Below are 24,904 nucleotides of genomic sequence, written 5' to 3'. Positions count from 1 at the left end.
AAAATCACCTCTCGTCTATTTGAAATGATCGTGAGATCACCTCTAGAGTAAATATGATAGCCGACTTACTGTCATGAGTAACAGCAGCTTTCATTGATTTATTTACGAGACCAAAGGAGTTCCACAGAACTTGGCAGTATTTAGTAATTTGTTTATAGTAAAAATGCCTGATCCTAAGCCCCCTTAAATCACTGGAAAGAATCCTGCTGATTTTATTAGGCTTTGACTCAGACTGGGGTTGAATGTGCATTTTTAATCACCACTTCCTTGGCAAGAAGGCAGCCTCTGCTGAGCACCAGCACTTTCAGTTTTGCTGGCTTTTTCTTTGATTGAACACATTGCGTATGTGTGTGTGTGTGTGTTGGCAGCGTGTTTCCAAGGTCCCCCTCTCTGTTGACCTTTTAAATGTAGGAGTCTCTTAATGTCTATGTAGATACACAGGCAGCACTTCAAAGTGACAAGCCCTGAGCAGACAGCTCGCATTGCTGCATCGCTGCCTTGCTGGTGGCAGGAGGATGCTCTGAAGCACGTGTCCCCCCCTGAGGTGACAGGGCTGATCAGGTCCCATCTGGGGGCACTGGCACCTGCAGCCCCTCAGTCCCAGGCATGGGGAAGGGCCGGAGGATGGAGGATGCCAGAGGCCAAAAGTCTGGGGGACAGAGATTTCTCTTTTAGAAGCAGGGGAAGGTGCACCCCGCCCCCCCTCTGTGACTCCGTGGTCTATGCACAATGGGTAACTTTTAAATTGCTCTGTGGATTTCAAGACCAGGCCATGCTTTAGTTGTCCCACCCCATGCCCCCGCTTGTGTTTGTAGAAGCCCGAGCAGGTGTTCCTTGAGGCTTCCTGCACCTATCCCTGGGTGAAGGGGCCAGCTTCCACTTGGAAGAAGCTGCTGCACCATGCCTGGAAGGGAGGACATCACTCAGGAGCTGCCTGGCTGCAGATCCCACACCAAAGCCACCACATGCTCACGCAGGGTTAGACATCAGGGCAACACTTCAGCTATCAGCTCGAGATGTCTAAGGCAGATGGCTCTGGTGACTCCTCAAGAGCTTTCTCCCTGCAAAAAGACCACATAGCTGAGACAGCTGAATAATTTGGCCCTGGCTTATTTATAATTAATTTATATTTCCTGTTGCCTCAGAGCCTTTTCCTCTGCGTTTAATCTGTTAATTAGAAGCAGGTAATCAAGGATATGTTGAAAGCATCTGCAGCAAGTTTTGGCCTCGTGTTTCCTGCTTTGTCCACCCACTCACGAGCAGAAATCTATCAGCAGAGATCCCAAAGCTTGCCTTTCTAGGAACATCTCTAACCTGTATAATGAAGTAGCAGTGTGGAGGTGCTGCCTCGTGCCACCACCATGATACCACGTTATTTCTACTCTTAACCTCTGTCCTGAAGGATATAAAGTGTTTCTGTCATGTTTTTTTGTTTTACAGTAATGCCTTCTCCTCAGCGTTTCAGTGGAGAGAGCATCATCATTTGGAGCGACCTTGACATTACCATCTCTGTGCCGTGGTACATTGGGCTGATGTTCAGAACCCGGAAAGTCAATGGCATGTTAATGCAAGCAAACGCTGGATCTGCATCCAAGATCAACATCCAGGTAGAAATGTGGCCTTTTTTGCTTAGAAAAGTATTAAGAGATTCTCCCCCATCCCCATCAGGCCGCATGAACTACACAGCTTCATCCACCGAGCTAAATGCACATCAGTAAATACAAGTGATTTCTTCAGCCTTCAACTTTTGATCATTCTAAACTTGAAATTCTGTGGTTTAAGGTTTCCTAAACAAAGTTAGTAGTGTGCATTAATACAAATGAAAAGAATGTCTCTGGTGTCTTCCCCTTCACCTCCCACTAGGCCACTAGGGTAAGTTAGAAACTGAATGTTTGAAATTATACAAGGAGTTATTGCAAGTGTTCTTTTTTTTATTGTATTATTTTCCTTTGGGGTTTTCTAGGGAAATGTTTTGTGTTTATCTTGTCTTCTGTCCCACTAAATCTAAACATGTCACAAAGAATAGACATGATTTTCTTTCCCAACAGATACTGAACAACTATGTGCAGTTTGAAGTGTACAGTGGCCTGAGCCAGGTTGCTAGTTTAAAGATGACCCAGACACGAGTCAGTGATGGGGAATGGCATCATTTATTAATTGAGTTAAAGAGTGCTAAAGATGGAAAAGACATCAAGTACCTGGCCGTCATGTCCTTGGACTATGGGATGTACCAGGTACGGCAGCATTATAACTTTGCCACTAAGCACTACAGAAATATTTTGTAAGGAGACTGTGGACAAATACTTATGCTCTGAGAAATGTTCTGCAGTGACTAGTGCCTAAAGAAGTTATATTAATTTATTAAACTTAATGATAATACATCTTGTGAACAAATGCAGATATCCAAGCTCCTCACTTCTTCAGTATTTTTTTCCGTGATGTACAGTCAGCTACTGCTTGACTCCATCACTAGAGAAAGTAGCTGTCTGTGTTGCAGAGGATGATAGTGCTTCTTATCAACTGTCCTTTTCCTCAACAGAGCACTGTGCAAATTGGAAATCAACTACCCGGACTAAAAATGAAAAGCATCATTGTGGGAGGTGTCTCTGGTGACCAAATCTCTGTTCAGCAGGGGTTTTATGGCTGTATGCAGGTAGGAAATGAGAAGAATAGAGGCAAATGTTGATCTTCTAAGAAAATACCCATATGAAAATGCATATTTTTTCTTTTTTAGTCCTTCCCCAAACATTTCTATTTCCTCCATCAAAATATCTAAGAATCAAAATAGTAAAGTCTGCCCACTTTCCCAGGTACAAATCTGGTCTCACACAGCAACATCCCTTTTCTTTTGCTTCTTTGATTTAATCAAAGACAATCATTTGAAAAAATATGTTTTTGACTCAGGTGATGATGTTTCTGTAAAATGCAGCCTCAAGGATTAATGGAAGTAGTGAAACACATCCTACTGTATTCAGAATGAGAACTCTAATTTAAAGATAATTGTCTTTCGTCACCAGGGAGTAAGAATGGGAGAGACATCTACAAATATAGCCACACTCAACATGAAACAGGCTATCAAGATCAATGTGAAGGAGGGCTGTGAAGTGGATAACCCCTGCGACTCCAACCCGTGTCCCCAGCACAGCTACTGCAGTGATGACTGGGACAGCTACTCCTGTGTGTGCGACCCAGGTAACCCACTGACCGCCCCGTGCACTCAGACAGGAGCTGGATCCCGTCTCCCTGTGCTCATCAGAAGAGAGACAGCAGCCATGGAAGGATGTTTTGCAAGCACTTTGCAAGCCTCCTGCTGCTGGTGGTGGTGCTCATCTAGCAATTCTTCTCCTTCCAATCAGCATCCAATCCCTCTTTGCCCTACTGTACCACCCTTGCAACTACAGTCACGGGCTAAGGATCATTTGTTCTAGGAAATGTGTCAACCAAACAGAAAGACAGTTTCTGGTCCAAAGGGCTCTTTCTGTGCACTTCCCCTTTTCTTCTTTTCTTCTGTTTTCTTTTTCTTTCTCTTCTCTTTTCTTTTTCTTTTCTCCCTTTTTCTTTCCCAGCCTTTTCTGCTGTTGCATTTCAGTCTCACACCCTGCATCCTAATCGAGATACTTTGAATGTTTTCTCTGTTTTGGTGCATGTAGCCAGCACATGCTGTCAGCACCCAGCACAGTCACCTCCCGTACGTGCAGGGAGAGAATACAAAACTATTTGTAACACATGCCCTGAATATAAAACTGGGAACCAGAGACACAAGGGTGCCTCAAGCATGTTAACAGGCTGTCGAAAAGAACAGCCCACTATATTTTTGGCTGAGAGGGAAAAGAGTACCTTCTTCTGACAGTATCTCAGGGAGAATCTACTGATTATTGAAGATGTGTTATTAGTGTATGAGCATAAAATAGATGGTCGTTTAGAGACATGCAAATCGTAAATTACAATGGTTGCTGTAATTTTATGACCTTGTCTCCCCAGGGTACTTTGGAAGAGACTGTGTTGATGTATGTAACCTGAACCCATGTGAGCATGTCTCCACGTGTGTGCACAAACCTAGCTCATCCCATGGCTACACCTGCGAATGTGGACAGAGCTACTACGGGCAGTACTGCGAGAGCAAGTAGGAGAATTATTCTTTGGTTCCTTGATCCTCCCAGCTGCCTCTCCTCCTAAGGGAGCAGTCCATCAATTTCTTTTATGCTTCAGTTAGCTTTCCTGTTCTACTTCACGTGTTCCTTGTAGATGGTATTTGCAGGCTCCCTGTCCTTCGGTGCTTCCAAGCTCTCTTCCCAGATACCAGACAAACTTCCATACACTCAGGGGCCACTTTCCTTCACGAGCAGTTCAGGGGCTAGACCAATTGTGCTGCATTACACAGCATGGCCTCTAACCTGTACCTTTTGGTAGGCTTGGCCAGAGCTGGCTCTGAGCTTCCCCTTCAGCTGCCCCAACACACTCAGAGATCAATGCACCCACTTAGTGGCCTGGCCACATAAAATGGCTTGGGAGATTGGGTCTGGACCCTGGGCTGGCAAAAATCCATGTCTTCTGGACAGCCTAGGAGGTCTGTGCCCTGTCTCTGTGTGGTGGAAACGTGCAGATTCCCTCATCAGCAGCTTCCTGGTCTCAGATAAGCATTCAGCAACCAGCCCTATCCCCGAGATGGCATTTTGATTTGCTCTAATGTGGGCCATTCATGATGTGCAAATGAATGTACATCATTCATTTGAGGGCATTTGTCTAAACATTTAGGAATAGCTCATGTGATGTTGTTTCCTTCCCTTTGAAAACTGCAAGCTTCTTCCTCTGCCTTTTGTTGTGTGGGCTTGCAAACAGTGACATTGCTGTTGCCAGATTCGTCTGTCACTCCTCTGGATTAGCAACAAAGAGAAGTAGTCCCTTGTCATTATCTGCTGACTTCATGTCAAGTGCAGCATTGCTGATTTTTTTCCTGTATTATAAAGCATAGAAGTACAAGCCTAGCAATTACCATAAACAAAATTCAGTGTGGTCTTTGGAACAGACAGCAAGCAGCTTTTCTCCCTGTAGGTGAACAGCAGGGAAGGGATTCCTTTCTGCATTATTGCTGAGGGCAGCCTCAGCAGCATCATCCTTCAGGCTATATCTTGATGCACTTCCAGCCATCAGGCTCCCTTGATCACTACCTCATCCCATCCCAGGGCATCCTTGGCAGCAGTGGCTGTGGGACAAACCTGCTCAGAAGTTTATTCTGGAGAAAAAGAACCAGCAAAACCAAGGGTTTATGTTTCAGCTTTTGGGTTGATGCCCAGCCTCTGGCTTGCTGTACCTGCTTTTTCCTGCACTATGGGGCAGGAATGCATAGGGAAGGGACAGAACCAGACATCAGCCCTCACGTAGGTGTAAAGCATTGGGGAAACACAGCCTGAGGTGGTACTGGTGGCAATGGGTAAGTTAGGGACAGGGCATGGGCTGCTGGAGGGTTAGCACAGCCTGGCATGGGCTGTCCAGCCTGCCCCAGCCAGTGCTGACCCCAGCAGCGCCCAGCTGTGGGGCTGCTGGAACCAGGGACCGCTTCCAGGAGGCAACGTGGGTGCCATCACCCTCTCCTAGAGGAAAGAACACTTCATTTGTTCATACAGATATATAGAGGAGCTGGTCCTGAAAACTTTTAGAGAAGTATTCCCGCTAGGCTTTTGTAGAACTGATATTCTTTATCTTTATTATTACAGTGAACACACACACACACACATATATAAAGTGTTGGCTGCTGCAGTGAGGTACGTTGCACCCTATAAGCTGGTGGAGTTGAGTGCAGATTTGGCCCAAAGCTCTTTTTTCCCACCTTTTAAGAGGAATCTTAAAAGAACTTTCTCTGGATGTGATTTTCTTTTATAGGATTGACTTGCCTTGTCCCAGAGGCTGGTGGGGAAATCCTATCTGCGGCCCATGTAATTGTGAGACGAGTAAAGGGTTTGATCCTGATTGCAATAAGACCAATGGGGAATGCCACTGCAAGGTAAGCAAAAAGCAGCAGTCTGAAGTAAAAAATTCTTTAGCTTAAAAAGTAACTACATCACGAATAACTGCAGCAACCCAGACAAAGTATACAGAGCTGTGCTTTGTATCCTATATGTGCACACCACAGTTAATGTTTACCTAAAACATTTTGCTGGCACTGCCCTTCACCAAATCATACTGTGCAGCCCTTATCTTATTTGCCTTTGTAAAGCAAAACGGAGAGAAGGAAAGCCTGGCTCTGATCTCTCTCTGAAGTGCAGCCTGATTTACTGGGGGAGATCAGACCTGGGCGGAGAGGAATGCTGGTGGTGGGTTTTGTGTCACAAGCAAGTGATCTCCAGGCAGCAGCTTGGCTGGGTGAAGCTGCAATCTACAGCAGGTCAGCAAAGACCTCGCAGCTTGGAAGAGTTGAATAAAATGAGAGGTTGAACGCTTTCCTCAGGGACTGCTCTCTCAAGACTTTTTGCAGACATATGGGGACAGAGTGGAGAGTGGGGAAGGGAGGCGCCTCCCTCCTGGAGGTTTTACAATGGGCTGTCCACAATAGGTTTTACAATAGATTTGCATGACCTCAGAGGAGTCCTGCCTATTTGAACCGGCAGCAGCGAATCTGGCCCAGCACTTCTTTCCTAAATGCCAGCAGGACACACAGCAACTGTTGCGTTAAATCGAGTCAGCGGGGTGCCAGCACCATTGTCTCGTGTAATCGTGTAACTCCTCAGATCAAAAGCAGTTGCAGATGCAATTTGAATACACGATCATTGATTTCTCCCTGCCCTGTACATGCGACATAAATGGACAGCGCAAGAAGTTTTCTTCCTGGTTTCTCCATGCTAGGCAGGAGTTGAACTGCAAAGCAGAGAAAACTGCAGATCCTTCAAGAATGTGTTCGCTGGGCACAGGCAGCAAGTACATAATGAGAGATGTGGGCCCTGTGCCCCCACTGCAATCAGCAGCATGTGCCCTGGGTCTGGGCAGCCCAGCAACCCCTGCTGTGCTCAGTCTGCCCAACACAGTGAGATAACTATGGGCTAGCAGAAAGAATGGTCAAACGTTATGTTTTCTGTTAATTGCAACACCATCATTATCCTGTGCTTGGCTCAATGAGTCCTTTTATGAAGCACGTGCTGCTAGACCAGCATTTCAGAAACACGAGCAAATGCTTATATTTGGGATACAAGTAAAATACCTCGTCGTCTGTCCTTTTCTGCTTCTCTAGGCGAATTACTACCGGCCACAGAGCAGCGACACCTGCTATCCCTGCGACTGCTTCCCCTCGGGCTCCCACACGCGCACCTGCGACATGGAGACAGGGCAGTGTCCCTGCAAACCCGGAGTCATAGGGCGGCAGTGCAACCGCTGCGACAACCCCTTTGCCGAAGTCACCCTGAAGGGCTGTGAAGGTACACCCCGTCCAGCAGTGCCGGGCTGGGGCTGCAGGATTGGAGCTGAGGGCAGTGGGGAGATGTGGGGAGCGCAGTGCTGGGTGTGCTGCTGCCTGCTGGGGTGTCTGTGAGGCCAGTGGGGTGGCTCTAGCAGGGCAACGGGAATGCAGTAGCCTAAATCTGCACCCCTTCTCCTAAATTTGTGCCAGTATGACTCACAGGGTTTGGGAAAAAGAAAAAAATAGTTCATATTTCTTTATTTCCATCAAGTGGAAATATAGCTAGCTTAGAGGGAAACAGGAAAGCACCCTACTCCCAATTTTGCAAGAAGCCTGACTTCATCTGCCAGTACAGAATAACGTGGCTGTGCCACAGCTGACGGGGTGGGTGAGAGCCCTCACGTCCTGTGCCACACTCCAGCTGCCTTTCTTCCCTGCCGTGCCTGTCCTGCCTGTCCTCTCACCCGCCCACCCTCCACCTGCAATCAGCACAAAGCTGCTGCAGCAGTCATCTCACCGCAGCGTGTGGGTGAAATGACGGGGAAATGTGTTCCCACAATAAAGGATCAGGCAGAGAGATGCAGAACCAAGATGCAGAGCCCCATAATCACCCTGAGGTCTCCTCTGTACCTGTCCAACTGTGCTGCTGAACAAGGAGCAGGTGATGGGCTAAAGCTTGGGAAGCGCTGCAAAGAGCAAGCATCCTGTTGGGGCTTGGGAAAGGTTGGAAGGTCCTTTTGGCAGTCTGGAATACCTTCTAGTTGTTCCTCTGTGATTTGATCTTCTCAGAAAAATTGCATCATTTCTTCTTCTGCTTTCAGTAATTTATAATGGGTGTCCCAAAGCTTTCGAGGCTGGTATTTGGTGGCCACAGACCAAGTTTGGCCAGCCAGCTGCCGTGCCGTGTCCTAAGGGATCAGTGGGTAAGTTCCCTAGGTAAAACATTAACTATTTTATCTACATGTGGGCACAGGGGAAACAGCAAAAAATGTGTGCATAGGGAATGGTGTTAATTCATTGAGCCTAGAGATTACCACATAGCTTATGCATGTCACAAGGACAAAACTTTAGCTGAAACTCAAGAACTGTTAAAATACATCTGAAATATCCAAAATATAAATAAAAAAGTGCAGCAGGTAAACACACACAAAGAACAGAAATTCTGTATCAGTATTTTCAGAAAAGCACAGTCCAATATCCTGGTTACTGTTGTTCAACCACTTCTTACCAATGTAATTTTTAGTTTCTAGTGACTTACACATCATCTCCAGCAACACAGCTCCTCTGGGCAAAGATAAAGTGATGAAAAATGTTTGCATGGTGATCACTTTATTGGCATTGCAGGCTAGCAGTGCTAAGAGGTACAGCAGAGGTTGCATTTTTCTGCCAAATATCTTTTCTGCAAGCCATAATTCACATGCCTGAAAGACGTATTTTACCGAGCATATGAGCTGTGTCATTTTGTACTGTGAATGAATAGCAATTTGTTTTTTCATGCATGTCCCTGAAAACATTTATCTTACAGAAAACCAAAGCAGATTTTTGAAAACAAGTGTTCACAATCTTTTCCTAAGGCTCTTCTGTCAGAAACAAAATTCTAATTTCTAGACCCAGTAACTCTTACCTGCACTCTTCAGGTTCAATGGATTACAAATGACTGTGTAACTTTTCCAAATATTACCAGGGAGGATGCAGGAGTTCAGAAGAGTCATGGTCACCCAAGTTCCACTTCTGAAGATTTTAAGATGTAAAATTCTCCCCACACTTTTTTTTTTTTTTTTAATTAGACAGTATTTGCATTGCTAAACACCTTAAAGTTGAATTAAAATAAGCTTTCTCACTAAATGCGCACTGTTCTTGTGGTTGACGCCAGTGTCTCTTCTGGCAAATAGCAGTCAAGGATGCTCTTAGGATGCACATTTTAAGTGAATTTTACAGAACATGTTTTACAGTGAATTCAAAGAAAGTCAGCTTTATAATAATGAATATTCAACTAGGAACTTGAGGCTTAAATGTATATTCATGGGAAAGAAATAATATAGTTAGATATTGTTCTATCAGTTATAGTTCTGTTATTTAGATATTAGTAATTATATTGCTTAGACACATGCAATGTGTATCCAAAGTTAACTAGCACAATGTTAGTTTTGAATTTGATGACTTGCGATTCATTGTGAAGGATTCACAGCCAAGAATCACCTTTTAAAATGATTTGACAAATTGTAAAACATAGTAGGTTAAACAGCAGGCCGCTCACAAACCACTCACAAGTGGCAAAAGGAAATTATTTGTTTTGGCTGAAGTGTCTACTGTGTGCTGTGTGTGAAGGCACCAGCATGTTTTGACATGAAAATAGCATTTATCGGGGTGGTCTTCCTATACAGGCTATTGCACAGAAATCTGAGCAGGGTTATGTTTTCATAAATATTTAGGAAATGCACAGTCGTTCTCATGTTTGATATAAATAAATTGGTGAATTTGTTAGAGAACATTGGGGCAGGGTGGCTGAGAGTGGTTGGGTGGATCTGAAGCTTGTCTAACTTTTAACTTTTCTCAGGAAGGAATGCCAGTTTGGGAAGGGAAGTATGTGTATATCGCTAAGAAATTTGAAAACAGAAATCTATGAAGGTTTATCCAGAGCAATTCAGGATGTTATTTACTTTCCATGCATTGTCTCCTTCAGGAAATGCAGTTCGCCACTGTAACATTGAGAAAGGCTGGCTGCCTCCCGAGCTTTTCAACTGTACCACCAACACTTTTGTGGATCTTAAAATCATGGTAAGCTGTGTTTTCTTGTGTTTAGTCCTCCAGAGTCTGATCAGCCTGTCAGGACCCAGCAGTGTTTGCATATAATGAACACACCCAGAACACAATGAAATCTACTGTTTCTCCAATCTAGTGAACTCTGGAAAGGATATATTTACACTTGATAACCCCATAACCATATTTTGAGGTGTGCACTGTAGCATCCAGTGACTATTGACAGTGTAGTCCAAATCCCTATTTGATATGAATTGTCATGTTGTCATTGACTTCATATGGACAGCGTTGATTTACATAGATAATAATCCAGCACAATGATCATTTTTTTTTCTGGTGATCCATTGTAATTTTTCTTTGAATTTAAAAAGACATTTATTTATTTTCTTGTTTTACCTTGTTCCTAGTTGCTCACTTGTTGCTTATTTTTTCTCAGCGCTAATAAACATGTTTTTAATATTTACACTTCATAAGACATCCTATAGTTTCTGTCTTTATTTTATAAATGATCATCAGTCAGACTCCAGTTTGAAGTCCCTGAACGCCATCCTTTGACCAAGTCCTTGACCCTCTCATTTCCCATCTGGACCTTTGTGCTTTTCTGGCTCTTGAGTTACATTTTCCATTGAGCTGTCCTATCGACCCTTCCTCAAGACAAGCACCATTTGGATCAGATGACACTTTTGTGTCGAAATTCCCTAAATGAAGAATGTCTCTGTAACTAGAGTGTAAATAAATAAATACATACATACATACATAAATCACACATTGTTGGTTTTTTTCCTTCATTCTTGTCTCTGGTTCAGAATGAGAAGTTACACCGCAATGAGACCAAGCTGGATGGAGACAAAACCATACGAATTGTGAGAGTATTGCAGAATGCCACCAAATACACCCACAGCTTGTACGGCAATGATGTGAGGACAGCTTACCAGATGATGATCCGGGTCCTAAAGTATGAGAGCCAGCAGCAAGGGTTTGACCTGGCGGCCACGAGGGATGTGGAATTCAATGAGGTAAGAGCGATAGTATGCACTGTGCTTAGCCTTTACAGTTCCCCTGAAAAGTTGTGTGAGAATTAAAAACTGATAATTGAATTCATTTTAGACCAAGAAGGAGTGAACGTTATGTAATTGCTCAAACCTGTCTCACAAATGAGTCAGTCTTCTCAGTTTAGAGTGGGAAGTTGGTTATGCATCATGTGTGAAGAAAGCACATCATGTGTAGAAAGCACTGTTACAATAAATTGCATCATATTAACATCCAAAAGTAAAATTCCTCAAATTAAAAACTAATCAAGTTGATGTATTATTCCTGGATATTCCTGGTTTTGTCTACTGTATTTAATTTGTTGGAAAACCTGCTTAATTTGATCATTTTCATTTAAATATGTAGTGAAATCTGAGCCAGCTACTGACTGAGGGTTTTTACAATTCAACTTTGGAAACACTCGAATCATATCTGTTAAGCAGTTGGTATGCTGAAAGAGACTCCACACTACATTGAAATTTTAAGTGATACAGGCACATGCAAATATTGGAAATGCATGCCAGAGGGCTTCTGCTAGTCAGTACCTTCATGAAAGACCCAGTTATTACCAAGGTCCTGGTGAGGTGTAGAGAACAAGCCGTAGCACCCTCTTTGACAGGGGGAACCTGTAGTTGTGGTGGAAAAATGTCAGACATGGAGGAAGTTGTGGGTTTTTTTTGTGACCAGGTGAGATGTCTGGCCAGGCAGAGCTCCCATCACTCCTGCATGCACTATGGGATATTGCTGCCCACATTTGGCAATGCTGCTCCCAAGAGCCCAACCGTGGCACAACGCAGAGCCCAAGCTGGAATTGTGCCAGCGTAGGGATGCTGGAGCAACCCTCCTTGGGCTAAGACCAGCCTTTGGTCTTTGGTTAAGGCCAGAGATGGGCTGGCTCCCTCCAAAGGCGTGCTACACCTAGTTCACCACTCCAGGGGCTCCAGTGGGACCAGCCAGCTCAGGCAGGTGTTAGGGTGAACTCAGAGACCTTGTGCAGAACCAGGATGCACCAGGAAGCCAGGGAGCTGCACCACCTCCCCGTGAGGTGGGAGTAGATGGGAACATGACTAAGAAAATTCCTTGGTGTCTTGGGCTTTGCAGTCAACAGACAATGAAGAACTTCAAAAACATTTATCATCTTAGATAAACCAGGTTTAAAGATTCCATGTTTCCTTCCATAAGGAGACCGTTTGCTGACAAACTGTTGGCTCCAAGGTGAATGAACTCCCCTATTCAGATCTTGAGAAGGAACTGAGCTTTTAACATGCTTTCTTAAGAAAAAATAAGAACAAAAGTAAAAAAGGAGCCTGCTTTAATTTATTATTCTCTGCACTTGGCACTAAAATGCATACGGATGATGTTTTCAAAAACTCCCTAAATATTTTTAGGGTAGGTCAAGAATTTGAAAACTAATCAGTAATGCTCATGAGAAAAGGGATTTTTTTTTTAATAGTCTTTGGAAGAAGCCTGAAAAATATAACAGATCCAAAAAACATAAATAACATTCACAAGCGGTGAGGAGGCCTGGTACCAAGTACAGCATGTGTCTCCTCGTTCCTGGGGAACCATGTAGTGCTTCTCATCCTAGATAAAGGCAGCCTTTTTTATCCCAAATACAAGCTTGCAGCTTCAGGGAATACTTAGGGAATACAGCACTTTCCCTGTCTGCTTCTAAATGAAGGGTTATGTATATCCAGATACTTCCCTCTGCTACTGTAGAGCTTGAGGTGATTAATTCTATCATCATTTATTACAATTTTACGTTAGTTAGGAATTGGATTTTAGCACAACAATGTAGTCCATATGTATACCAAGATTAACACCTGCTCCTTTCCCATTTAAACCCTGTACCTTTCCCATTTAAGCCATTTAACACTATTTTGGGGGTTCTTGTTGTCTTGTTCTTCCATTCTTCTTTAGGATTCCTTTGAATATTCTCATAACAAAGAGCAGAAGTAGCAAGTCCTCATCTAGGACCTCCTTATTAAAGGCGTTTGTAAGAAAACCTAAACATGGGGGAGAAACGTAAATACATGGGGAGAACAACATAATTTGTCTTATGTGTAAATGCAAGTTAATATTTTCTTTTGTTATTCTTCATGGAAATTCACATAATTATCCAAGAATCAGGTCAATAAATTAGAAAAAAAAAATAGAAGAGGGAGCAGTACTTCTATCAGTGGCTTTTTTTTTTTTTTTTTTTGGTTTTAACATCCCATTATTTTCAATTCCCTGGGTGAGTTCTGTAGTGTACATACCAAGCACTCTGCTTTTCTTGTCTCTCATCTCTCTGAGACAATCGGCACAATGTGGAACACAGGAGGTTCTGTATAAATTTAAGGAAGCACTTCTGTGCTGTGTGGGTGACTGAGCATGGCACAGGCTTCCCAGAGAGGCTGTGGGGTCTCCTCCTTGGAGATCTTTAGAAGCCACTTGGACATGGTCAAGAGCAAGAAAAACATGCCTACATTAAAATATTTCATTATACACTCACCTGGGGCAGTAACGCCAATCATTTTCAATATTCCTTATTCAGAATCCAGAGCTTTCTTTGCCTCATAATTTACGTTAGTCCTTTGCTTCTCAGAACATTATCAAAGTGGGCAGTGCCCTACTGGATCCCAGCAATAAGGAGCAGTGGGAACACATTCAGCGAACAGAGGGTGGCACAGCTCACCTGCTGAGACACTACGAGGATTATTTCAACAACGTGGCCCAGAACATGAAGAAAACCTACATGAGACCTTTTGTCATCGTTGCCACTAACATGAGTAAGTGTCTGTGTTGAAAATGCCTGTTTTGTATTAGTGCTTTAAAAGTGTTCTAGACAGAAGTACTAACTATTTTTAATAGTACCCACTGAGAAACAAAAACGTTGAACTTTCTGATTTAATCCGTGCATTCGTTTCAAGTCAATTGAGCCTTGATCCATACCTCTCAGTTGCCGTGGGGGCTTTCTGGGAGATGTCTCATCTGCTTTCCATTTGGGCTGTGCCACTACTCTGCCTGGCACGATGGTTTCCAGACAATAGGGTGGATGAAGTTTGTAAGTAAAGGTGATGCCTTTTGAGACCACCTGCTACAGTTGAATGTACTGGGTCATGTGTTTCTAAGAATCATCCCACCACCTCCTGAAGAATTACTACTCTGCAAAAACAAACAAATGAAAATCTGCTATTGATCATATACCACATTACCAACCTGAAACCTATCCACAAACTCATGCTCTGTAGAAGTTCCTGTGCTGAAAGATATTTTCTCAGAATCATCCATCCAAGCTTTCAAACACCCCTCCCAGCCTTGCAAAACCCATCACCAGAGCAAAATCCTTGGGGTCCAATAAATCCTCAATGGGTCTCAACTGAGAAGTAAACATCAGACATACCAAGACTCTTTCCCTACTGATCACAGTAAATGCCTCCCCTAATAGCAGTACCTGCACTTTCAGGGCTGTAACATACTTCACAGATGTCCCCACAGTACATCTGCAAGTCAAACACAGCAATCACAGCCTGGTCTGCCTCTTTCCCCTTCTCCTGTTCCCTCTCTATTCCATTTTCTCCCCAGGCACCAACAGTCTGAGCTGGTTGGGTGTTGGTGACAGCTCTGCTGGGCTGGATGACCTTCAGAGGTCGCTCCCAAGCAGCATTTCCATGGCTCTGCAGTTCTGTTTTTCTTTCACAGGTGGTCTGAATTATTATCAACCTCAACTTGTGTTTTCAGACCTGAAGAAAGACCAAAAGCTTGCCTGATTTTCCCAACTACACCAGTTGGTATAGGAAGCAAATTCACCTTTGCCTACAAACCTTGTCCTGAAGGCTTTGTGTCCACACATGGCCAGAGCTCAGCATGGGAGTCAGTGTATCACAGCTTCCAGAGGAAAGCAGAGGCATGAGGCAGTCAAACTACAAAGTTTATTATAAAGTCCTGCATCGACTCCAGGGGAGAAGGATTGTTGTTGAACTGAGCCAAACTCAAATACTTTGATTCTCTTTGATAAACCAAAGCAAAAGATTTCCTTTTCATTTAGGAGTATCAGAATCAAAATGGTTTTATCTTCACATTCAGAAAAACATGTGTTCAGTGTTTTAACTGAACTGAGATGAAAACAAACCCCAGAATTTCTCGCAGGTTGTAAACCCTGATTTCTTTGACCAGCTCTTCCTGTGTAAAAAGTCATGAGCTTGGGAGGGATGAGGCAACCCTGCACTGAAAGGGTTCTGTTTTCGTTTGAACAGTTTTTCCAGGTGAACATGGTGTTAATAGAGTTTCCTAATGGCTCATCTGGGAGTTATTTAGAGACTAGGAAAGGAATGGGAATTTGCAGATCTTAACTTGGATATTTCTTCATATAGGAACTTGCTATGGATCACAGCTATTGGTGTAGGGTTACCCCCAGGACTTCCAGCTTCTCACTTTTATTATAACATCTAAATTGGCACTCGGTGACTTTTCATAAATGGGAAAGTTCAAGCCAACTCAGCCGCATTTAAATATTTTGGCAGTTAGACAGCAGCCAGAGCTGATGAGGTGAGCCAGAGAATAACTGTTAGCATAGAGGAAAGGGAGCTGGAGGACTAAGGAGTATTCGCAGGTAAAATCCAGGCTGTTTTCTTTAAACTGCAAAATCAGATAAGCAGATGTAGAAAAAGTATATTCCTGAAGCAGCAGATTTGGCCTTCCCCACAGAAGCAAGTCTGATATTGGAACATACCACTTTTATTTCCAATGTTTGCAGTACTGGGCTGCACATGCCTTTCATTTGCCTACACAATCCGTATAAATTAGTGATTTTATAAATTTATCAATGGTGACACACAGACTTTTAGTTGTCATTCAGAGCATTAATTGAGAGAAATTTGACTCTATATTGTGGGGTTTAAATCCCTTCTCTGTGTTGTGCAGAAATTTTACCCCTTCAGTCATGTTCCGTTTTGTTGCAATATTACATTTGAAAGAATTAAAGTGAGTTTTATGTCAAACTTTTTTTTTTTCCTTCAGTTATTGCTGTTGACATCTTTGACAAGTCTAATTTTACGGGAGCTAGAATACCACGATTTCATGAGATTAAGGAAGATTATCCAAAAGATCTGGAATCATCTGTTATCTTCCCAGATACGCTGTTCAGACCTTCAGACCGGAAAGGTAAAATCCTTCTGCTGACATTTGGGTGGCAACTTCAACCAGCTCCCAAGGACACGTGGTTGATCCTGGTGGCACTGGGGTGAGAGCGGGGCGATCGCCTGCACAAGCGAACATTATTTAGGGCCGGAACAGCTGTGCATACCTCTGAGGCATTTTGCCTGCTGGCGGCGAGGGGAGCGCGGGGGGCTGCGTGACTGGCTGTACTCGTCTGTCGGGTCCCGCTGGCGGCCCCTCGAACCGCCGTGTCGAGGCAAGAGAAATGCGCTGCCTCCGTTCCCACCAAGACGTTCCCCCCGCGGCCACCTTCCCTGGTCCCTGCAGAGATGGAGGGAGGGGGCGTGGGAGGTGGGGGATCCCCAGCTGGGAGCAGAGCTGCGCTGTCACGGCCTAAAAGCGCATAAAAAGGCCCTGAGTAGGGCAGGGGGACGGGGGGCACGTTGTGGAGTCCATGGGGTACCTGCCATGCCTCTGAAGCACCTGGAGATGGTTGAGAGGAAACCACAGCATCTTGGACAAGGGACAAGAGAGAGTAATTCTGCAGTAATTATACAAGTATTGTGGCTGAATATCCTTGGAATAGGGAAATAATAACATTTTTGCAAATAACACACGATAATGAGTAAACTTGTACATCTGTATGTCTTCTTATTCAGAAATGAGGCACCTGCTTGCATGGCGTATCCCTTCTGTAACAAAAAAAGGAATGTGAATTTTAAGAGATTCTTGCCAAAACTGGATGCTCATTATACGAAAGAATTAGCACACAGCAATCCTCTGTGACCTATTGTATTTGTAACTATCGTTAGTTCTGTCATAAATATGTGCAATATAATGACATGGATGTTGTTTCAATGTTCTCCCTAAATCATGCACAGATTATTTATGTACTTACAGATCTTCTAGCTTAGAAATGGCTTATTTTGTAGTCAGGCAAAATGGTTATTCACGGTTCAATGACTATTTGATTTAGTTTTATAACCATGAAATGTGTTAAAATTTTATTAAAATACAGAATGTGACATTAGGAGCATGCCCAGTGCTGTAAACTTATCGTTATAGCAACGGAAATATTTCTGAATCTTTGCAAAGCAAAATTACCAATTTCAGTGATAGCTTTGATGTTGTGTGGAAGGAATTTAATATTTGTGTTAATTCCATAGCAGTACCTACAATGAAGCCTTCAAATCAAAAATTATCCTCCAAGGTGAACAGTGATGCACTAAGCCCTGAGAGCACATTTGCAAAGAGAAGGAAGCGACACCCAGATGACTCAAGCCATCATACTGTTGCCATGGTCATTATCTACCGGTCCCTAGGGCATCTCCTGCCAGAAAACTATGATCCTGACCGAAGGAGCTTGAGGTGAGCTTTAAACCTGTTTGTGAATTGTGCAGCCTTGTTCTGAACATGCAGGGAAGTCAGAGCTGCTTTTATATGAACCAAATGTCATCTGTGCTGCAGTTGTCACTGCAGTGCTGTCCCTTATCCTCCTCTGGCACCTTGTAGGAGCCCAACTGCAACCGTAGAGCCAACAGGCCTTGGAAACACAGCTATGTGGAAGGCTGATAGTGCAACTACCTCTCTGTCTGAGCTGAAGCAACTGGAAATCTTTTATTTGCAGAACCTACGAAATCTGTTCTTTGCATCTTAACGCTTAGCTCATTTTTGTGATTTTTCTCCTTCTGCAGATTACCAAACCGCCCTATTATCAATACACCCGTAGTGAGCACAGCCATTCACAGTGACAGGGAGCTTCCTCCCAATCTGGTGGAAAAGCCCATCATAGTGGAGTATGCCATGCTGGAAACGGAGGAGAGAACGAAGCCTGTCTGTGTCTTCTGGAATCACTCCATCACGTATGTCTCTGCTTTCTCTAAGGCTGTGCAAGGCAACTGTCTCAGTAGCAGAAAAGTCCTGGCTAGGAGGATAATTCTGGAGGAAAACCTTTTTCACTTAGTTTATTCAACTGGCAACTAGTTCCTGGTGGAATGGAGCCAAGTACTCCCTTCCCATCAACCTGAGAAAAATAAAATAATCACCATAACTCTTCAAAGAAATGGCTAGTCATGTGGTTTCTAACAGACGCAGTGCCATCATGTCTTTCTAGGGTTTGTTTTCACCCAGCAATAATAAATCTCACAATCTTCATACGTTTGCTCACTCTTTTTGCCCACAAATGTGTACCTAGCTTCAATGTAGTCTAGCTCCAGTGCCAGGATTCATGACTTAGCTGAGGTTCTTAAGTCAGGACTCTAACTGCCCCATGCCCTCCTCTTAAGAGGTCATCTCCAGAACAGGATTCAGCTCATATATGGGCTGCATCTTCTTCTATCAAACCCTAGTGACTATGGACAGAGTGCAAGGCAAACAGGCACCCACCCTTGATGCCTCAGCTGGGGCCAGTGCAAAAAATATTAAAACAAACAAACAAACAAACAAGTCTTCACATTGGTAAAAAGAACTGAGGTTTTGCAGATAAAATAATAAGATCAAAGGTTATAAATCTGAAAGATCATTTTTGAATCAAAAGTCAACCCAAAGAAAGTGACACTGATAAGCAACTTACCTTTCCTTCCATCAACCATTAAGTATTTGTTTTTATTTATGTTAGTGAAAAGTAGAGGGAAAGAAAATACCTTCTTTGGAACCTTAGACCTCTTGCTGTTGTTAGAAAGCCGTCTTGATACTGGACAGCAAGCATAAGCAGAGGATGTTTGACTCTAGGAGGGAAGTGTGAGTGAGGAGATGAAATATTCAAAAATAGTTCATTTAGGTCTCTTGTATTTAGTAAAGTTAAAAATACAGACATATAGTTCTTGAAGATCTACAAAATGTGAAATTGTATATTCTCATGAGTGTTTCGTTGAGATTATAGGATTGTGGAAGCAGCATAGTCCTGTTGGAGATATTTCAGGAGTGTGGATAAAACAAAAGAAAGTGTGTCCAGACGTAGCTACATGTTCTGCAAGTCAAGATTTAATATTATTTTAAATATTACATATATAATCATAAAACCAGGTATATAGTGAGAAGATGATATTATCAGCCCATGCTAGGAGGAAGAGCTGTTACTCACGTCCTAATGACCCCAAAACTCTAGTAAATCTATGGAAAAATCCATTAAAAGTCAATATCCTGTGCTGGAAATAAAAGAGCACACTAGCCTAGGAAATGTTTGCCTCCTAGTCAAACGCTTAAGAAGATTATATCATTAAAAGGATTGAAGAGGCAAAAGAAATCTATTATCTTAGCAATAATAAACTACTCCACTTGCCTGCATGTAAAGTAGTCTGAGATGATATCAGGACAAAGGTTAGATAAGCAATTTCTTGATGTGCTATTTGCTTGTAGGTATAGACGATTCTGCCAATTATGAGGGAATGGCAAGTCCTTTTTCATAAATTTTTAAACATCGTATAGGCTTGAAGAACTCATTAGCTCAAACATGATTCATCCATTCGCTATTTGCTGGCAACTTCAGTGGCATTGTTGTCTGTGATTTCTTACAGCCACAATTATAAAGCAGCTTTTAAACATAATAAAAGTGTTTTTTTTTTTTTTTTTTTTTTAAAGTGAGTACTTTTCAAGAGAAAGTGGTATTAAAGCTGTTTTACAAGTGTTTTATTCCTGAATGGAGAAGATCACTGTGATATATCTGAAAGAGGAAAACTCCTTCAGTAACTACAACATTGTTTTTATTACTCATTAATCTCAGAATAGAATAATTAACATTGATACAAAATCATTTCTGCCATCACTGGAGTTAAACAAGGCTGAAAAGGGAAGAATTTTTAAGGGAGCAGTTCCTCCATTATGTTAATACAAGAGATTTCCTGATATAAAATATCAGTTATTGTTTTTAACTTTTTGTCTTCTTTCTAGAGAAACTTCATGACAAAATCATATTTCTGCAGAAATGTATTTCACGTAAGAGCTTTACAGGCAATGTCTAAGTCTAGGGAAATAGAGATGACTGAAAAATATGTCTGTGTTTTGGGTATTTTTTACCTCATAGAGGTGGCAGCACCCTGTTAAGGTCAGTTTGCTCTGTGCAGTCGCTTCCTCATCTTGCTTGTGTGGTCACTGACACAAAAGTGAATTTTTCAAAAGATTATTTTAAACTCAAACCAGAAGGTTACAAAAACACAAAGGCTGGCAGGCAAAGTCAGGTGTCACATCAGAAAAGACATCAATTAAAGGCTTCTTAAGTTGATGACATTTTCAGGCAGGTGACAGCTACAAATATTTCTGTCTTGGTACTTACATTCCTCTCTGGTAGTGGAGCAAGAACTGTCTTGGAGAGTAATCGCAGCAGGAGGCATGGGTGAGATAAGAGGATGGCTCCCAGAAATGCCTTTTTTCCCCACAGGATTGGCGGAACAGGTGCCTGGTCCTCCCGGGGATGCGAGCTGTTTTCCAGAAACCAGAGCCATATTGCGTGCCAGTGCAGCCACCTGACCAGCTTTGCCGTCCTGATGGACATTTCAAAACGAGAGGTGGGTGATCCCAGCCTGATTTTCAAGGCCTTTGGTCTTCAAGGGCTTATTAGGTACATCTAGCACTACAATGGCATGAACAAAGACATAAACACCATCAGGTTTTCAGCATCTCAAGGCAGCCTCAACATGGGCAATCCAGCCTCAAATTCACTGGGATTCTTAACTCTGCTCCCTCTGGGTACGGCTCATACACTCTCAGAATGTTGAGTGACTCAAGAGATGGCATAACCCACTCCTCTTGGTCCTAAAGCAGATCTCTAGATTGACTCAGTAGTAATGAAAGCACATAGAGTTGATTGGAGGAAAAGGAAGGAAAAACTCACAGAGGCCATGTCAATCTGTTTACCTGCAGAATGGGGAGGTGCTTCCTCTAAAGATTGTCACTTACACAACCGTTTCCATCTCGCTGGTGGCTTTGCTGATCACCTTCATCCTGCTGGTCCTGATCCGCACACTGAGGTCCAACTTGCACAGCATCCACAAAAACCTGGTGGCTGCCCTTTTCTTCTCCGAGCTCGTCTTTCTCATTGGAATCAACCAGACTGATAACCCGGTAAGAGTTACTTCATCCTTTTTGCTAGAGTGTTGTCAAGCTTTAATTTGGGGCTCATATTGTGACTTTTATCTGCTCCCATCTGTTTCACTTTCTCTTCTTTTTTACTTCTGCTTGGCCTAAACAGTCTTTTGAAAAACATCACAGTTTGATTATCTTCTTTTGTATTTTGTGTGATGAATAGCAATGCCAGGATATAGATCTATGGGCTGTTTTCAGAGGAAAAACATGACAGCAGCCCTGTTGAAGGCTTATCCCAGGAAATGAACCCCGAATATCGATTTCTTCCTTCTTTTCCATCAGAATGCTTTCTGTCTTGCTCTGTCTGTCCAGTAGAAGGCTCTCCAGTTTCTCCTGCAGCAGGTACCCCACAAGCCTGGTGTTGGCTCCTGGTTGTCCGTAATGCACTGCTGTGCAGGTGTTTGTATGCATGTCGCACACCCACCATGGCCATGCTGGAGAAGCCACTTGACAGCTTGCTACATCCAAGAATCAATAAGAAACCTGTCACCTTGTTTTGTGCTTTCCAGCCACAGCGACTGTTGGCTTCAGCTCATCATGCCTTTTGCCAAAGCATAGTCCAGACACCTCCAGCATTGTGCAAGTCAAGAAACACAAGCTATGAATGAATGGAATATGAGATATACAGTACACATGAAGTGTGTTCTGTACCTAGGACCTCATTGCTATCTTAGCTATGTAGTCTTATATGTAGTATTGCTCTTAATTCTTAGTAGCAGACGTCTCAAAAGTCATCATTGCCATGCAGATAGGTAGGAGACAAGCAGGCAAGGGTTCCAGAACTTCCAAGCTTCTCAGGCTCCTTTACCAAACAATCAGCAGACATACAGGGGATGAGATGCAAGAAAGAGCATGTGAAATTATACAAGTTTGTTGTTACAGGTATGAAGAATATTCAAAGTGTTAGCATAGGGATTGTCTGAACACCCTACAGAAGATGTATCTTCTAGAAATCCTTTACTGTACATGTTTTAATCTAAATCTTGAAAGGGAGGCACAATCTTAAGATGAAAACACACAATAAATAAATAAATAAATGAACCCTACTGATTCCACATTTACAAAGCAACAGAAATGGGAGAAAATGCCTACACTCCATGAGTTTCAGTACTGTTATGGTAATGACACCATTATGCCTAACCATGTAGTCTCACTTTCTGTATAACTTAAGCCTAAAATATCAGCCTGGATTCTGATATTCATGTGCTTTGTAACATCTATTTTAGAAAGTATCTTGACTTAGAGATTTGATGTGATGGCAGAGTTCCTTGCCTCTGTTAGTTTAAGGTGCCAGAGTGTCTCATCCCAGTTAAAGATTCTGCCGGATTTTTTCTAATTTCAGCTTCCAATACCTGGATGCTGTCAAGACCTTTTCATAATGGCTTTGAAAGACCTCTGTTATAAAAACTGTTTTCCAAGAAGCCTCTAATCAACAGTATTTCATTTGGAAAACTAAGTAAAAGTGAGCTGCTTAATTTCTTCAGTTTCTAAGACTCACATTTCTCTAATGCCTTTTTTTTCTGGGCTTTCTTCCTTCACTTTACCTTTTGGAAGATTGTCAGCACTAAACTGGACAAAACTTTTCAGCTCATAGTGCTGCTTTCAGTCCCATATTCGGATATTTACCTGCACCAAGAACTCCAGTCCCTTATCTGCTATTACAGTGAGTTTTTTTGCAATGACCTGCTCCCTGGGATATGGTCTCATATCATGTTTGACCTGCATTGTCTTTGTTTCATAATATATGAGTTTGCATCTTAAAATAACTTGCTCAAACGAACTCACCTTGCCAATTGATCCACGGCACTCTGTGTAACTTGACCTTTCCCATGCCTTCTTGAGCACAACACCCATTTTTCACTGCCTTTCACTACAGGAAGTTTATATACTTTCAGCTCTTTGACATGAATACCATGGAGCAGGGGGACAAGCCCACATCCCTGAAGCATCTTATCAAAAGTCAGGTAGTAAGTGATGGCTGCTCATTTCCAGATTCCTTTTCTAATAGCATGAAGTACCAAGCAAGTTTACTGCTTATGAGCAGTAAAACAGTTCACTTCAGCAGTACCACAACTACTGATGGTTGTGCTATATGAGGTTGTTCTCTTCTGCTCCTTCCCATTTTCATGTTTCAGGGCTCCTGGTGTGATCCTGTCCTGTGCTGTTACCAGGACTTAGCGAAATGCCCCAAACCCTTAACCCACTTATAAAGTTCTTTTAAGTTGCAGAATATATTTCATAGAGCAAAAAGCCGCTCCTTACAGCCTACTTAGTCAATTTGAGAAGTTAGGAGGGCCATAAACCATGTCTACTTGAGACAATTATTCATCTGTCTGTATGGAATGAGAGTTGTCTAACGAGTCATGCACTGATGAACATAAAGAGGGAAAGAATGCTGGAGCACAAATAATGCTGTGCTACTTGGCATCCAGCCTGGCTTTTATGGGTTTCTGTAAATTAACAGTCACATTTCTGGGTGAGGTTTTAATCTTTCCCTGGACTATTGATAGAAAGTGATTTCTTTCTTTTTTTTTTTTTTTGTCTTTTTTCTTACCTGAAAAAGGTAATGTTCAGGGCAACAGTCTGCTCATATACATGTGCAGGTAGAAATAACAAAAGCCCTGCTTACACAGAGGGAAGAAAGGTCTTCTGTTTGGTGAGCTACACTTTTATACTTGATGTTGGAATAAAGCTGATACAGTGAGCGAATTCAGAAAGCTGACAATCTTTATATGATTCCCTTATTCAGTAAAATTTAACAGAGAAGCATGGATTGAGGTTTTGAGTGTTATGGCATGGAAGAACACAAGTAACACCAAAAGTAATGCTAAAAAGGAACACTGAAATCAAAAACACTATGTAAAATACTTTGAAACAAAAATTGTGTGGTTTCTCAAAGTGGTCTTAATTCAAGATTATCAACAGATGATCCTTGGCAGAATCCTTTGCTTTGTTTCTGAAAGGAGGTTAATGAATAGATTTTATCTCATCTGTAGGAATCTTGCGGTCATTCCTATTTTCAGCTATCAAACTATTTAGTTGGGAGAAAAACTTGGTTGGCAGATATTGCCAAAATGCAAATCTGTGAAAGTCAGACGGTTCAGGGTGTCCATTTGGCCACAAAGTTGACTTCAGCTGCCAGTTTGCCCACTGTTGCTGTTTCTCTTAGTTATACTGAGGAGCCAGTTCCTTTGGTTTCAGCAGGTCCTTAATTTCTGCAGCTCTCCAGCTGGCAAAGCTAAGTGGTCCTCATTGTACTGCTGGTGTGGCATAAAAACCAAATCCTGACCTGGGACTGTCACGATATCATTGCGATAGCCACTGCTTTAGCCCCCAGATGTGTCCATGACTTTGTTTTCAAGTTTTTTTAAAGACTTCCCGTAGACTGTAGATGAAACAGACCTTTATCTTGCTATCCCTTTCCAAATCAAAATCATCACCCTTCTTGTTCATTTTTGTTCCAGCTTTGAGAAGAATAATAGCATGGCCAAACAGTCTCATGCCTACCTA

General features: G+C 42.6%; 1 protein-coding gene across 13 annotated transcripts in view; it reads left to right on the top strand.

Moving 5' to 3' along the window:
• The window catches only part of CELSR1 (cadherin EGF LAG seven-pass G-type receptor 1), a 159,026-nt gene that overhangs the window by 115,600 nt on the left and 18,522 nt on the right, over nucleotides 1–24,904 (top strand). For 8 of the 13 annotated variants that reach the window (XM_072032895.1, XM_072032893.1, XM_072032866.1 and 5 more), the window contains exons 9-24: nucleotides 1,441–1,607; nucleotides 2,049–2,234; nucleotides 2,540–2,653; nucleotides 3,018–3,192; nucleotides 3,982–4,123; nucleotides 5,881–6,001; nucleotides 7,223–7,406; nucleotides 8,209–8,310; nucleotides 10,071–10,165; nucleotides 10,954–11,163; nucleotides 13,764–13,947; nucleotides 16,178–16,321; nucleotides 17,482–17,683; nucleotides 18,010–18,177; nucleotides 20,691–20,817; nucleotides 21,173–21,373. In XM_072032895.1, coding sequence (XP_071888996.1) covers nucleotides 1,441–1,607; nucleotides 2,049–2,234; nucleotides 2,540–2,653; nucleotides 3,018–3,192; nucleotides 3,982–4,123; nucleotides 5,881–6,001; nucleotides 7,223–7,406; nucleotides 8,209–8,310; nucleotides 10,071–10,165; nucleotides 10,954–11,163; nucleotides 13,764–13,947; nucleotides 16,178–16,321; nucleotides 17,482–17,683; nucleotides 18,010–18,177; nucleotides 20,691–20,817; nucleotides 21,173–21,373 — 2,522 coding nt within the window. The remainder of the gene's footprint in view (nucleotides 1–1,440; nucleotides 1,608–2,048; nucleotides 2,235–2,539; nucleotides 2,654–3,017; nucleotides 3,193–3,981; nucleotides 4,124–5,880; nucleotides 6,002–7,222; nucleotides 7,407–8,208; nucleotides 8,311–10,070; nucleotides 10,166–10,953; nucleotides 11,164–13,763; nucleotides 13,948–16,177; nucleotides 16,322–17,481; nucleotides 17,684–18,009; nucleotides 18,178–20,690; nucleotides 20,818–21,172; nucleotides 21,374–24,904) is intronic. The other 5 variants (XM_072032884.1, XM_072032858.1, XM_072032841.1 and 2 more) reach the window with 1 other exon arrangement.

This window comes from Anas platyrhynchos, chromosome 1, assembly GCF_047663525.1.
Source record: "Anas platyrhynchos isolate ZD024472 breed Pekin duck chromosome 1, IASCAAS_PekinDuck_T2T, whole genome shotgun sequence".
Lineage (NCBI taxonomy): Eukaryota > Metazoa > Chordata > Aves > Anseriformes > Anatidae > Anas > Anas platyrhynchos.
This window is presented reverse-complemented; position numbering and strand designations above follow the sequence as displayed.